The sequence below is a fragment of the Chelon labrosus genome (genome assembly GCF_963514085.1).
Source record: "Chelon labrosus genome assembly, chromosome: 1".
NCBI classification, from domain to species: Eukaryota; Metazoa; Chordata; class Actinopteri; order Mugiliformes; family Mugilidae; genus Chelon; species Chelon labrosus.
Window position 1 is genome coordinate 36,758,541 of NC_140337.1, and position 11,471 is coordinate 36,770,011.

Consider the following 11,471-nt stretch of genomic DNA (forward strand, 5'->3'; position numbering starts at 1 on the left):
CACTACAGTTGTTCTCCCTTTCCTTACTATTGACTGCTTGATTTTGAACTCCACAGTAACATAGTGTTTGGTTTGTTAGTTAAAAGCAGTTCATTTTCTTCTTCAGGTCAACGTTTTCCATTTCCTCACTAACATGTATTATGTTACATAGATTGTGCCCTGGGCGGTCGCCCACATTGCCCATAGCATAAACCGGCCCTGCCGCAGAGGATACACTTTTATACTTTTCAAAAATGAATCTAAGGGCCACTTTGAGTGAGTTCCCCAGTTGCCCATCCCTGGCCTATAGCAAGAAACAGATCTGGATCCTGCAACTTCGTTTGCATGGACCCCTGAAGCCGGGCATACACTGTGCCATATTTTAAATCCTTTGATTCAGCTCCATCTCAAACTGCACGACTAGATCGCTGAGTTCAAAAGTTGGCAGCCCACGAATCATGTTCTCACACTATACGGGCCGATGCTGTGATGCAGGAGCTCGTCGTGAGGTGTTAATCTATCCTCGTCACCCGAGTGGCAAATCAGCTCAAAATGAGCCGACAGTCACACAGTGTGTGTCCGGCTTAACGAGATGATCGCAAGCATCATAAAGGTGTCCATGCCGTGGAGAAGTCGTCCCCCAGCGGGATGCAGAGGCATGAGTCACCAGTAGCGCCCCCTATAGACCGTATTGCATGAGACTTGGTGGGCTTGTATGTTGTATCATCCATAGATTATTATTGTGATTTCATTATTAGGCTATTCATTGTGTAACTAGTAGGCCTAGGCTAAGCCCTTTTTAGACCTGGAAACTGTGTTTGGGGCAGTTTTTATGAGGCCAAAGACAATGTAGGCTACAATGAAAGAAAATCACCCTTTCTGGCATCATTTTGTTTATTGCCACAGTCTTATGTCAATGCAGCTGTGTGTCTGTTTATCAGAGAATCCAATAATTCTTCATCCTTATGTAAAAAAAAAAAAAAACAAACCCTCACCCCACAGTCTCTGTTTATGTTTCGGTGAGCTAGGTTGACATAGCATCCCCAGCAGAGGAGAGAGGAGAGCAGAGAGCAGGAGGACATAGATTACTTTGCCCGTCCTGAGACTTCTACGTCACAGAGCTTGTTGGATCACCACCCCCCACAAAATGCCCAAAATCCAGTAGTGCAAAGGGAACTGACCAGCAAAAACAGATGAATGCTGCTTTAAGGTTCATTACTGTGATGGAGTGGTGGACATGGGCGTGGTAGTGGGGGGGAAAGGGGACCTGACTACTCAGGGCCCGAGTAGGGAGAGGGCCCATGAAAATCCTGAATTTTTATTTATTTATTTATTTATTTATTTTTGAATGAATTGGGCCCTCCAATTAATTGGTGTCATAATGTATTTCAAATATATTGATAACATCAACTGAGAGAATGAACTTTGTGTCACAGCCCTCTCAACATATTGGACATTCTGGGGGCCCCCTCTTGGAGACATAAAATGGTTTAGTCCGCCCATAGACAGCGGCTGGTGTCAATACCTCAGTGAGCCCAGACTGAATGACCTGGAGGCTAGCTGTCACCATGGCGACCAAAAAACACTAATCAGGGATCCAGAAACAGAAATAAGGCAGAATGAGAGGAAGCAGCTGTTAACTGCTTTCTGTCTGAAAGGTGAACTGAGATTACTTGTTGTGTAACTGCATCTAATGAACGGTAGTCCAGACAGCATGCAGTTTGTCAGTTGCCAATGTCTGAATGCTAAAGTTTGCTGTTACAAGTGAAGACGATTATGGGCCAGCTAACGGTAGTTGTCAACATTAACCAGTTTCAGAAATCATTTACTGGGATGTAAATTACATCCTTACATCTGGTGTAAGGCTTTAGAAAGGCTTTATTTCTTTGTCTGCAAGCTGAAGAACAATTTTATTGAAAAATGATTTATTTGATTTGATTCTCTGTGTACAGTTGTTGGCTCCTGTTCAACAATAAATGTTTTTAAATCTAAATGTGTCATGGATCAAAACGTTGATGTAGCCTAATGTTTATAGGTGTTTGAGCACAAGTAGGACAAATGCATCAATTCAGGTGGTGAATGAAAGAACCAGTCATCAGTATAATCTGATCTGAGTTTAGATTAAAACCTGATTTATGCTTGTTTATTTAGAAAGAAATGCCCCATTTTTTAAATTTTTTATTATTTTGCTCACACTCTTTGTGCTCTGGCATGGATAGGGGCCCACTGACATGAAGAGGGCCCAGAATCTGGTGCTACGGCCCTGCTGGTGGAGTATTCATGTTTGTAATGTTAATAAATGACACTTTTTGGAAGAACTTAATGAGTCCACTCTCACTGATTCCCATTAACTCACTGCATGGCTTCAAGAGTTGTACAGTTGGTTTACACATCCAAGAGACCAAAAAGACCCACAAGGTGTGCGTTGGATAGAATGTCCCCCCCCCACACACATGCTCCTATTTGTATGATTTATGAGGACATAAAAATAAATCTCCAAAATAAGAGCTCCAAATGAATTAGACATTACAGTTAATGGGCCAGCATTTCTGTAAAAGAGACACTCATCAGTGCATAGAGAGACATGCACTTCCAGCTTTATACATGCACACCTATACAAAACACACAGAGACTTTCAAATTAAAAGCCTGCAAAAACTCAGCAACAGCTTGGATGAAGACACAAAGCCACAGTCAAACAGGTATTACAGGAGAGACAATAAAAGTAGCCAGTGATGTGCAGAGAGACTGCAGGATTTTCAAATTAAAAGCACCAAACTACACCTTTGTAAAAGCATGTAAAGCAACCGTAACCTAATAAAGAGCCTGTATAGAAGCCATGCATTTCAAAAGGAATGAAATGGTGGTGGTGGTGTGATGGTGGTGTGGTGGTGTGGGGCTGTGCTGTCAGACCATAACCACATCCTGTTACTACAGTAACATACCTGAGAGATCTTTAGCTTTGAAACACTTTGTGATGGAACAGTGGTGGAATACTGCTCCAGTAAAATTAGACTCCAAACCTCTCACTCAGCTCCTGCCTACACTCACATGTCATTTGTTGCCATAATAAGGTTATAAAGTCTTTAATGGAGCCACATGTAAGGAGCCATTTTATTCATGAACTCATGATAAGTGACACTTGTGTTTATATCATCAAAGGTGACACTGAAGTCTGACTGACTGGAAGTGGTTAAAGCAGACTAGGCCTTAAATGTTGAGGCTCTGTCTCCCAGCACCTTGGCTGTGTTTAACTGTTGTACAATATTACTGCTTAGCGGTTACATGCTATGTGTCTTGTTTACCTAATGCATTGACTCACATATTGTTTGGTGTTTCCTGTGACTCGTTATGACAAGTACAGAAACTTCTGCTGCTGCACAAAAGGGAGTTTTCTGTATTTGTGAAAATCTGACTGAATTAATACTAATGGGTGAACAAAGAAGAACATTTTAGCTAAAAGCTAAAAAACAAAAAGTATCTGCCTCAAAGTAGTTGTGACATCGTGCTGAAGATACTTTTCAGTCCTTGGTTGTTCTTCTTGTACAACAGGTCTCAGTTTCCGTTTTGCGCGACCACTCACCTCAAAGCACAGTTTCCATGACTCACTGGACGTTTTGCAAGTGGTCCCACTATACTCACACACAGACACACACAGACACACACAGACACACAACAAAACCTGCATTCTTGCACCTCTACATACTCCAGTTCTTAAAGACAGTACTGCTACTTTAATGTGTTCGTTCCTTAATGCAGAAACAAAACTATCACAGCTCACGACCACACACGCTGCACAAGTTAACATTTGCCAAATTTCACAATGATATCTGAAAGATTTTTTGTAACTAACATTCTAAAGTTATGCAGTATCTCTTAACCATGCCCTTGAATTCACAAAACATATTCATTTCCTAACAGTTATCTGCATTACAAGTGTTTAGCAAGCTAATAATAGGAGTTCCAGTTTGGAAACAACATAGTGACAAATGGCCTGATTTACCTGATGTTGTAGCTGAAGGTGAGTGGAAGTTTAAAGCTCAGATTTAAAGCTTACCCTCTATTTCTTGTTGCTAATAAAACGTTCCAGTAAGACCTAGGGATGTGACACACCATCCTTATGTTTCAGTGATCCACATAAACCCAAAGCTGCTGGACTACAACATTACTATCATCATTGAGAAGCTTGGTTTGCTGAAAATAAATTTCACCATAAAAGTTCAAAACATTAAGGACGTTGCTACAAATTCCACAAATATATTTTTAATTTACACTTATTATTACAATACATAGTATTTGAAGTAGTTCTGCCTTTATTCGTATAAAATATTATTCAAAATAAATGTATTAACTTTGTACAAAACTATAAGAAGGTACTGAAATGAACAAAGAACATATTTAAATGTGAAAAAGAGAACAAAGCCACACAAAGTCAAATGGAAAATGTGTGCTTTAATTTCTACTCTTAAACAAAGTTGTGTCCAGCAACACATCATGCCAAAGTATTTCTATCTAATCTTCAGAAGCAGCACCAATAGTTGGACCATTTTGCTTTCCACACATCTGAACTGTGTCTTAGACATACACAAGCCTGGAGAGATTCTAGAGTCTGTCAGCAAACATGCTGACTGGCTGCTCTTCTCACCTGCATCACTTGAGCATCAGGAGAAGAGAATATTTAAAGAGTTTAGTACTGGCTGCTTGCAGGCTGACGTGATCGTTAGCATCTGAGTGTTCCACGCATCTCTTCATCAGCATCGTTGGTGGTGACATGCCTTGGCTTCACTGTGGTGCGCGAGGGCTTGGTCTTGGTCTGGCAGCAAAAGATATTGTTGTCAACATGTTATGGTGCAATAAGTAGTCTGATAATCATGCACTTTATTTAGTGCAAACTCTTGGACAATACTTCAGTCTGTTTGTTCATGTTTTATATATATGTTTGGTTTTTTCTTTTACGTTTCAGGTCAGATTTGATTTTGTTCACAATTATATTTTGTCTAAAAACATTTTAAAGAGACATTGTCTGTTTCCTTTTATACATGTTCTGGTCAGATACTTTTAAACTGTGTCAGTGTTAAATCAATTCCATCTGCATTTACATCTTGATACAGCAGTTCTCTTCTGAATCTGAATCTGAATTATTTGTAGAAGTATGCAACAATATGATCATATTAGAACATCGTGTTTGTGTTGCTGGAGAAATGTAATGAATTATTTTATACGTCCCACTTAAATCCTTGGAGACGAGCTAAATTACAGTCACACGCACACACACACACACACACACACACACACACACATACCCACACACCCCCACACACACAGCCACACACACACCCACACACCCCCCCACCTCCCCCCACCCCCCCCACACACACACAGCCTGTGTGGAGCCTATCTGGTGATATGACAAAGTGGTTCAGAATTCTGATTAGTAGTTTTGTCTAGACCAGAACAGTCTAGTTTGTGCTCAGGATGAAGGGTGACTAAGAGGTGTAAAAGTGAGACTGGCAGTAAGCAATGAATGTGTGAGCTGTTGAGCAGAACAGGAACATGAATTAAAAGTCTCAGTGAAAGATAAATCCATTCTAATTAAGAACCACAGAGACAGGCACCTACAAAGACACACACACATGAACTGTTCCAAAGGTACCTTAAGAATGATCCAAATGAGGACGCCCATGACGACGCCAAGCAGCACAGCAGCAGCAGCGATCACAGCAGACACCAGGACCAGCTTCTGATGTGATGAGTCACACCCATGTACTGCATCTGTTGATGTACGACTGGCTACTTCAGTTTTAGGTGACGTTTCTACATTTTGACAGCTGGGACAGGCTCCAGCAGACCCCCACGACCCTTAACAGGAGTAAGTGGGTACAGAAGATGAATGAATGAATGAATGAATGAATGGATGAATGAATAAATGAATGAATTTCTACATTTTGCTCAATAACAGAAACTGGATTATCTTCACTCAGATTGTATCCAAACAGTATTGAGTTTGTGTTTATGCTAAATGTGTGTGAACTGTAACAAAGCTCTACTGAGTTATGCTGTGATTTACATATTGCACTGATAGAACATATGATTGTTGAATGAAGACATTTCTGTCATGTGAATGAGTAAACCTTCTAAATAAACTGACCTGTCACCACCAGGAGGACGGATCCTGAGCCTTCCACTTCTCTGAGCTCTTGGGTCTCCTTGTTAAACGTGTTATACACACACCAGTATGGTCCTGTGTCCTTCAAGGTCAAGTTTTTGATGAGAATATCCACGTCGGGGAAGTCTCCATTTGGCACAAGCCTCTCATAAAAGCGTTCTGAAACTGTTATCTTGTTGGAGGGGTTTCCTGTGATAAAAATGTCTTCCTCCTTATTGAGACCCATCTTCAGATGCAGGTACTCTGGGGCATTTTCAGATCTGCACTGGATTGTGATTTCTTCTCCAACTGTTTTCCATACCACTCCTTCGATCTCTGAATTAAAAGACACAAAAACTCACTTTGCATGTTTTTCATTTTGGTCATGACATCATTCTCAGCCTTACCTGCATCAGTCAGAACTGTGCAACAGAGACAAACGATGGCCACAAGCTTCAGCCAGACAACAGACATGCTGACAGTGACTGTCATAAAAGATGAACTTGAAATCAAACTCTTCAACAGGAAATGGATATGTGTTTTCACCCACACTGCATAAAAAAGATCACGAAAGGCATCATGTGACCTAGACAGCGGTGTTTGATGTGGATTCCCTCCTCCTCCTCCTCTGTCTGTACCCGGCTGGCCTTAGGCAGATGGTTCCTCCATATGAGCTGGTTCTGGTTCTGGTTCTGCTCAAGGTTTCTTCCTGTTAAAGGGAGTTTTTCCTGCCACCGTCTCCTTCAGGCTGCTCTGGGGGTTTCAGGCCAGGTTTTTGTAAAGTGTCTTGAGACGATTTGTATTGTTATTGACGCTATATAAATAAAATTGAACTGAACTGAACTGAAACTTGCAGCCAGTATATTGTCTTGTGTCACTAACAGAGCTTTATAACACCTTGGCATCAGACAGAGGCGTCACTAGGTTTTCAGGACAGGGGGGGCTTAGCCCCAAGGAGATGCACAGGATGTGAGCAAATGAGCGCGAGCACAAAACTTCAGCTAGCAAAGACTGAGAAATGATTTATTAGTTATTAGTAGTTATTTATTAGTATTTATTATCAGTCTGTTTGTTTATTGTTGTACTGTATTAAACAAAGGTTTGCACAGTAGCAGAATGTTTACAGCATTAACAAGAAAAAAAAAGGCTACAACTGCAAGTTACTTGGTGGAAGCATCAAAGAATGCCGTCTGTTTTTAAGGGTAGCCAATCGGTCTGTCACTCTGTTGTGACTCAGATGCTGAAGCTCGGCTTTTTCAGTTGACAAGACTGTGAAGTCTTTTCTGACCCATTGTTTGACGCAGCCAGGGGTGCAGCCGACGCAGTGCACTAAAGGACCTTTCACAGGAGCAGCTGTGCATCCATGTGTAAAGTGAGAAACACAGCTGATGCTCCAGTAGGAAGTCGCCCCAAAGATATGGTAAAGAGAGTTACACTGAACTCTAGAAACAACCAGGACCTTCACAGTGCATCTCAGACTAACTGAAACATGGCTACAGGATGATGAATATGTTAGTTTAAATGAGTCTACTCCACCCAGTCATAGTAATTATCATATTCCTAGAAGCACAGGTAGAGGAGGAGGAGTGGCAGCAATCTTCCACTCTGATTTATCTATTAATCCTAGACCTAAGGAGAGCTTTAATTCATTTGAAAGTCTTACTCTTAGTCTTCCCCATCCAGACCAGAAAACACAAAAAACAATTCTTTTTGTTGTGTTGTATCGCCCACCTGCTCCTTATTCTGAGTTTTTAGCTGAATTCTCTGAGTTTTTATGTGATTTAGTTCTTAGAACAGATAAAGTCATTATAGTAGGTGACTTTAACATCCATGTTGATGTTGTCAGTGACAGCCTTAGTTCCTCATTTACATCATTATTAGATTCAATTGGCTTTTCTCAGAATGTAAATAGATCAACTCACAGTTTTAATCACACCTTAGATCTTGTCCTAACATAGAAACTGAAGGTTTAACAGTATTTACTCATAACCCTCTTTTGTCTGATCATTTCCTCATAACTTTTGAATTTATAATAATGGATTACACAGGAACTGAAAAGACATTTCATTACAGTAGATGTTTATCTGATGATGCTGTAACTAGATATAAAGAATTAATTCCTTCTTTATTTACCTCAGTGCCATGTGCCAATGTTGTGGACGACAGCAACCACAATTTAACCCCTGCACTAATAGATTATTTTGTCGATGGCACTGCAGCATCGCTTAGTTCAACTCTAAACTTAGTTGCTCCTCTGAAAAAGAAGGTCATGAATCGGAGGAGGCTAGCTCCGTGGTATAATTCACAGTTGCGCTGTTTAAAACAGGCAGTCTGAAAGATGGAAAGAATTTGGCATTCCACTAATTCTGAAGAAGCTCGCATAGCCTGGAAAGATAGTTTAACAATTTATAAAAAAGCTCTCAGTAGTATTAGAACAGCATATTATTCATCATTAATAGAAGAAAACAAGAACAAGCCCAGATTTCTTTTCAGCACTGTCGCCAGGCTGACAAAGAGCCACAGCTCTGTTGAGCCATCTATTCCTTTAGCCCTCAGTAGTAATGACTTCATCAGCTTCTTTACTAATAAAATTGTTGGCATTAGACAAAATATTCAAGGCATCCTTCCAACAGCTGTTAAAGATGCAAGTACAGCGACATTAGAAACTTTTGTAAGACCTTATCAATATCTGGAATCCTTCTCCCCAGTAGATCTTCTTGAGCTCTCTTCAACAATTACAGCATCTAAACCATCAACCTGTCTTCTAGATCCAATCCCAACTAAATTGCTCAAAGAAGTTTTTCCATTAATTAACACCTCCATATTGAACCAGATAAATGTATCTTTATTAACAGGATATGTGCCTCAGTCTTTTAAGATTGCTGTGATTAAGCCCTTACTCAAGAAAGCCACTCTAGATCCAGATGTTTTAGCCAACTATAGACCAATCTCCAACCTTCCTTTTATTTCCAAAATTCTAGAAAATGTTGTTGCTAATCAGTTGTGTGACCACTTAAACAAGAATGGTCTGTTTGAAGAGTTTCAGTCAGGTTTTAGAGTTCATCATAGTACAGAAACAGCTCTGGTTAAAGTTACCAATGATCTCCTCATGGCTTCAGACAGTGGACTTGTCTCTATACTTGTTCTGCTAGATCTTAGTGCTGCATTTGACTCTATTGATCATAATCTTTTACTACAGAGACTTGAAAGTGAGATCATGATTAAAGGAACTGCATTAGACTGGTTTGAATCCTATCTATCTGACAGATTCCAGTTTGTTCACGTCAACAATGATTCTTCAACTTATACAAAAGTAAGTTACGGAGTTCCCTCAGGGTTCTGTGCTAGGACCAGTACTCTTCACTTTATACAAGTTGCCATTAGGCAAGATTATTAGAAAACATGGCATAAACTTTCATTGCTATGCAGACGACACCCAGCTATATTTATCTATGAAACCAGATGAAACTAATCAGCTGGTTAAACTCCAAGCATGCCTTAAAGACATAAAGGCTTGGATGACCTGTAATTTCCTACTCTTAAACTCAGACAAAACAGAAGTTATTGTATTCGGTCCTAAGCATCTCAGAGATTCATTATCTAATCACGTGGTTTCTTTGGATGGCATTACCTTGGCCTCCAGTACTACTGTAAAAAACCTTGGTGTTATATTTGATAAGGATATGTCCCTTAAATGTCACATAAAGCAAGTGACTAGGACTGCCTTCTTTCACCTGCGTAATATCGTCAAAATTAGGAACATCCTGTCTCAGAGTGACGCTGAAAAACTAGTTCATGCATTTGTGTCGTCCAGACTGGATTACTGTAATTCATTACTGTCTGGCTCCAAATAGCTCTTTAAAAAGCCTCCAAATTGATTCAAAATGCCGCAGCAAGAGCATTGACAGGAATTAACCAGAGAGATCATATTACTCCAGTTTTAGCTTCTCTTCACTGACTCCCTTTAAAGTCTAGAATAGAATTTAAAATCCTCCTCCTTACATACAAGGCCCTTAAAGGCCTAGCTCCATCGTATCTTAAAGACCTCATTGTACCATATTACCCCAACAGATCACTTCGGTCTGAAAGTGCAGGCCTACTTGTAGTCCCTAGAATTTCAAAAAGTAGAGTGGGAGGTAGAGCTTTCAGCTATCAGGCTCCTCTCCTGTGGAACCAGCTCCCAGTTTGGGTTCGGGAGGCAGACACTCTCTCTATTTTTAAGGTCAGGCTTAAGACTTTCCTTTTTGATCAAGCTTATAGTTAGGGCTGGACTAAACCATCCCTTAGTTATGCTGCTATAGGCCCCCCCCCCCCCCCCCGATATGTGTACCTATGACAGATGTATGTTTATCTTGCTGTTCTCTTCCCTTCTCTCTTTGCTGTTCTCTTCTCTCTTTCTTCTGTCTGTACCCGGCTGGCCTTAGGCAGATGGGTCCCTCCATATGAGCTGGGTTCTGCTCGAGGTTTCTTCCTGTTAAAAGGGAGGTTTTCCTTGCCACCGTTGCCTTCAGGCTTGCTCTGGGGGTTTCAGGCCGGGTTTTGTAAAGCGTCTTGAGACGATTTGTATTGTTATTGACGCTATATAAATAAAATTGAATTGAATTGAATTGAATTGATTAGAAACAGTCCACGTGAACAGAACATCAAACTCTGCTTCTGGACGTGTCCCTCACAGACAAACTCAGAACTAATCAAAGTTGAAACAGGTCATCACTGACTTTCTTTAAAGAGACAGACGTGAGAGAAATGATGTCAGACTGAAGTGAGAATCAGATCCAGGAAGAAGATATCTTACCGTGAACGAGGATCACAAACACCACCAACGTCTTCATCTTCCTGTCAAACTAAGGCTCACAGCAGCTGATCATCTACTGACTCTCTGACAACACTTCTCTGCAGCCACGTTTGTGAAGACAGTGTCAGCTTTCCTCTGACAGGTGAAGAGAGGGATGGGCCAGGTGTGTCTCTCTCTACCTCTACATTCAGCTTCACTCTCATAAAGATCTCTGGATTAAAGTCCAGAAGTCCACAGATCACTTCTGAGGAAAAATACACACACAAACACAACAAGTGCGCAAACACGTACACACACACAGAAGCTGAGATTTGTTTATGAGGCTCAACATGATGATGGGTGTGTATCTGTGTTGTAAAAAGTTTGGAAAGTGATCTTTGTTCCTGTCGCAGACATTAATGTTTCTCAGTTTGACATATAAATGTTCCAACACATCAAACCAACATCAGATGATTTCAGAAGGTCGACTGTCACGTCCCCTGAGTTTGGATCTAAGAAAACAGAGCAATAGCATGAAGAGAGCAGTGACATGGGTGACACTGATACAGACTAA

The 11,471-nt window shown here is 40.7% G+C and overlaps 1 protein-coding gene across 1 annotated transcript; it reads right to left on the minus strand.

The window, feature by feature from the left end:
- Window positions 1-4,324: 4,324 nt before the first annotated feature.
- On the minus strand, window positions 4,325-6,409 carry LOC311489722 (uncharacterized protein). Its single transcript, XM_084546939.1, has 3 exons — window positions 6,127-6,409; window positions 5,632-5,837; window positions 4,325-4,791 (listed from the first exon to the last, which is right to left on the minus strand). Exons 1-3 carry the CDS (start codon window positions 6,368-6,370, stop codon window positions 4,699-4,701), a joined length of 543 nt encoding a protein of 180 aa, XP_084403065.1. The 5' UTR covers window positions 6,371-6,409; the 3' UTR covers window positions 4,325-4,698.
- Between the last annotated feature and the right edge of the window lie 5,062 nt (window positions 6,410-11,471).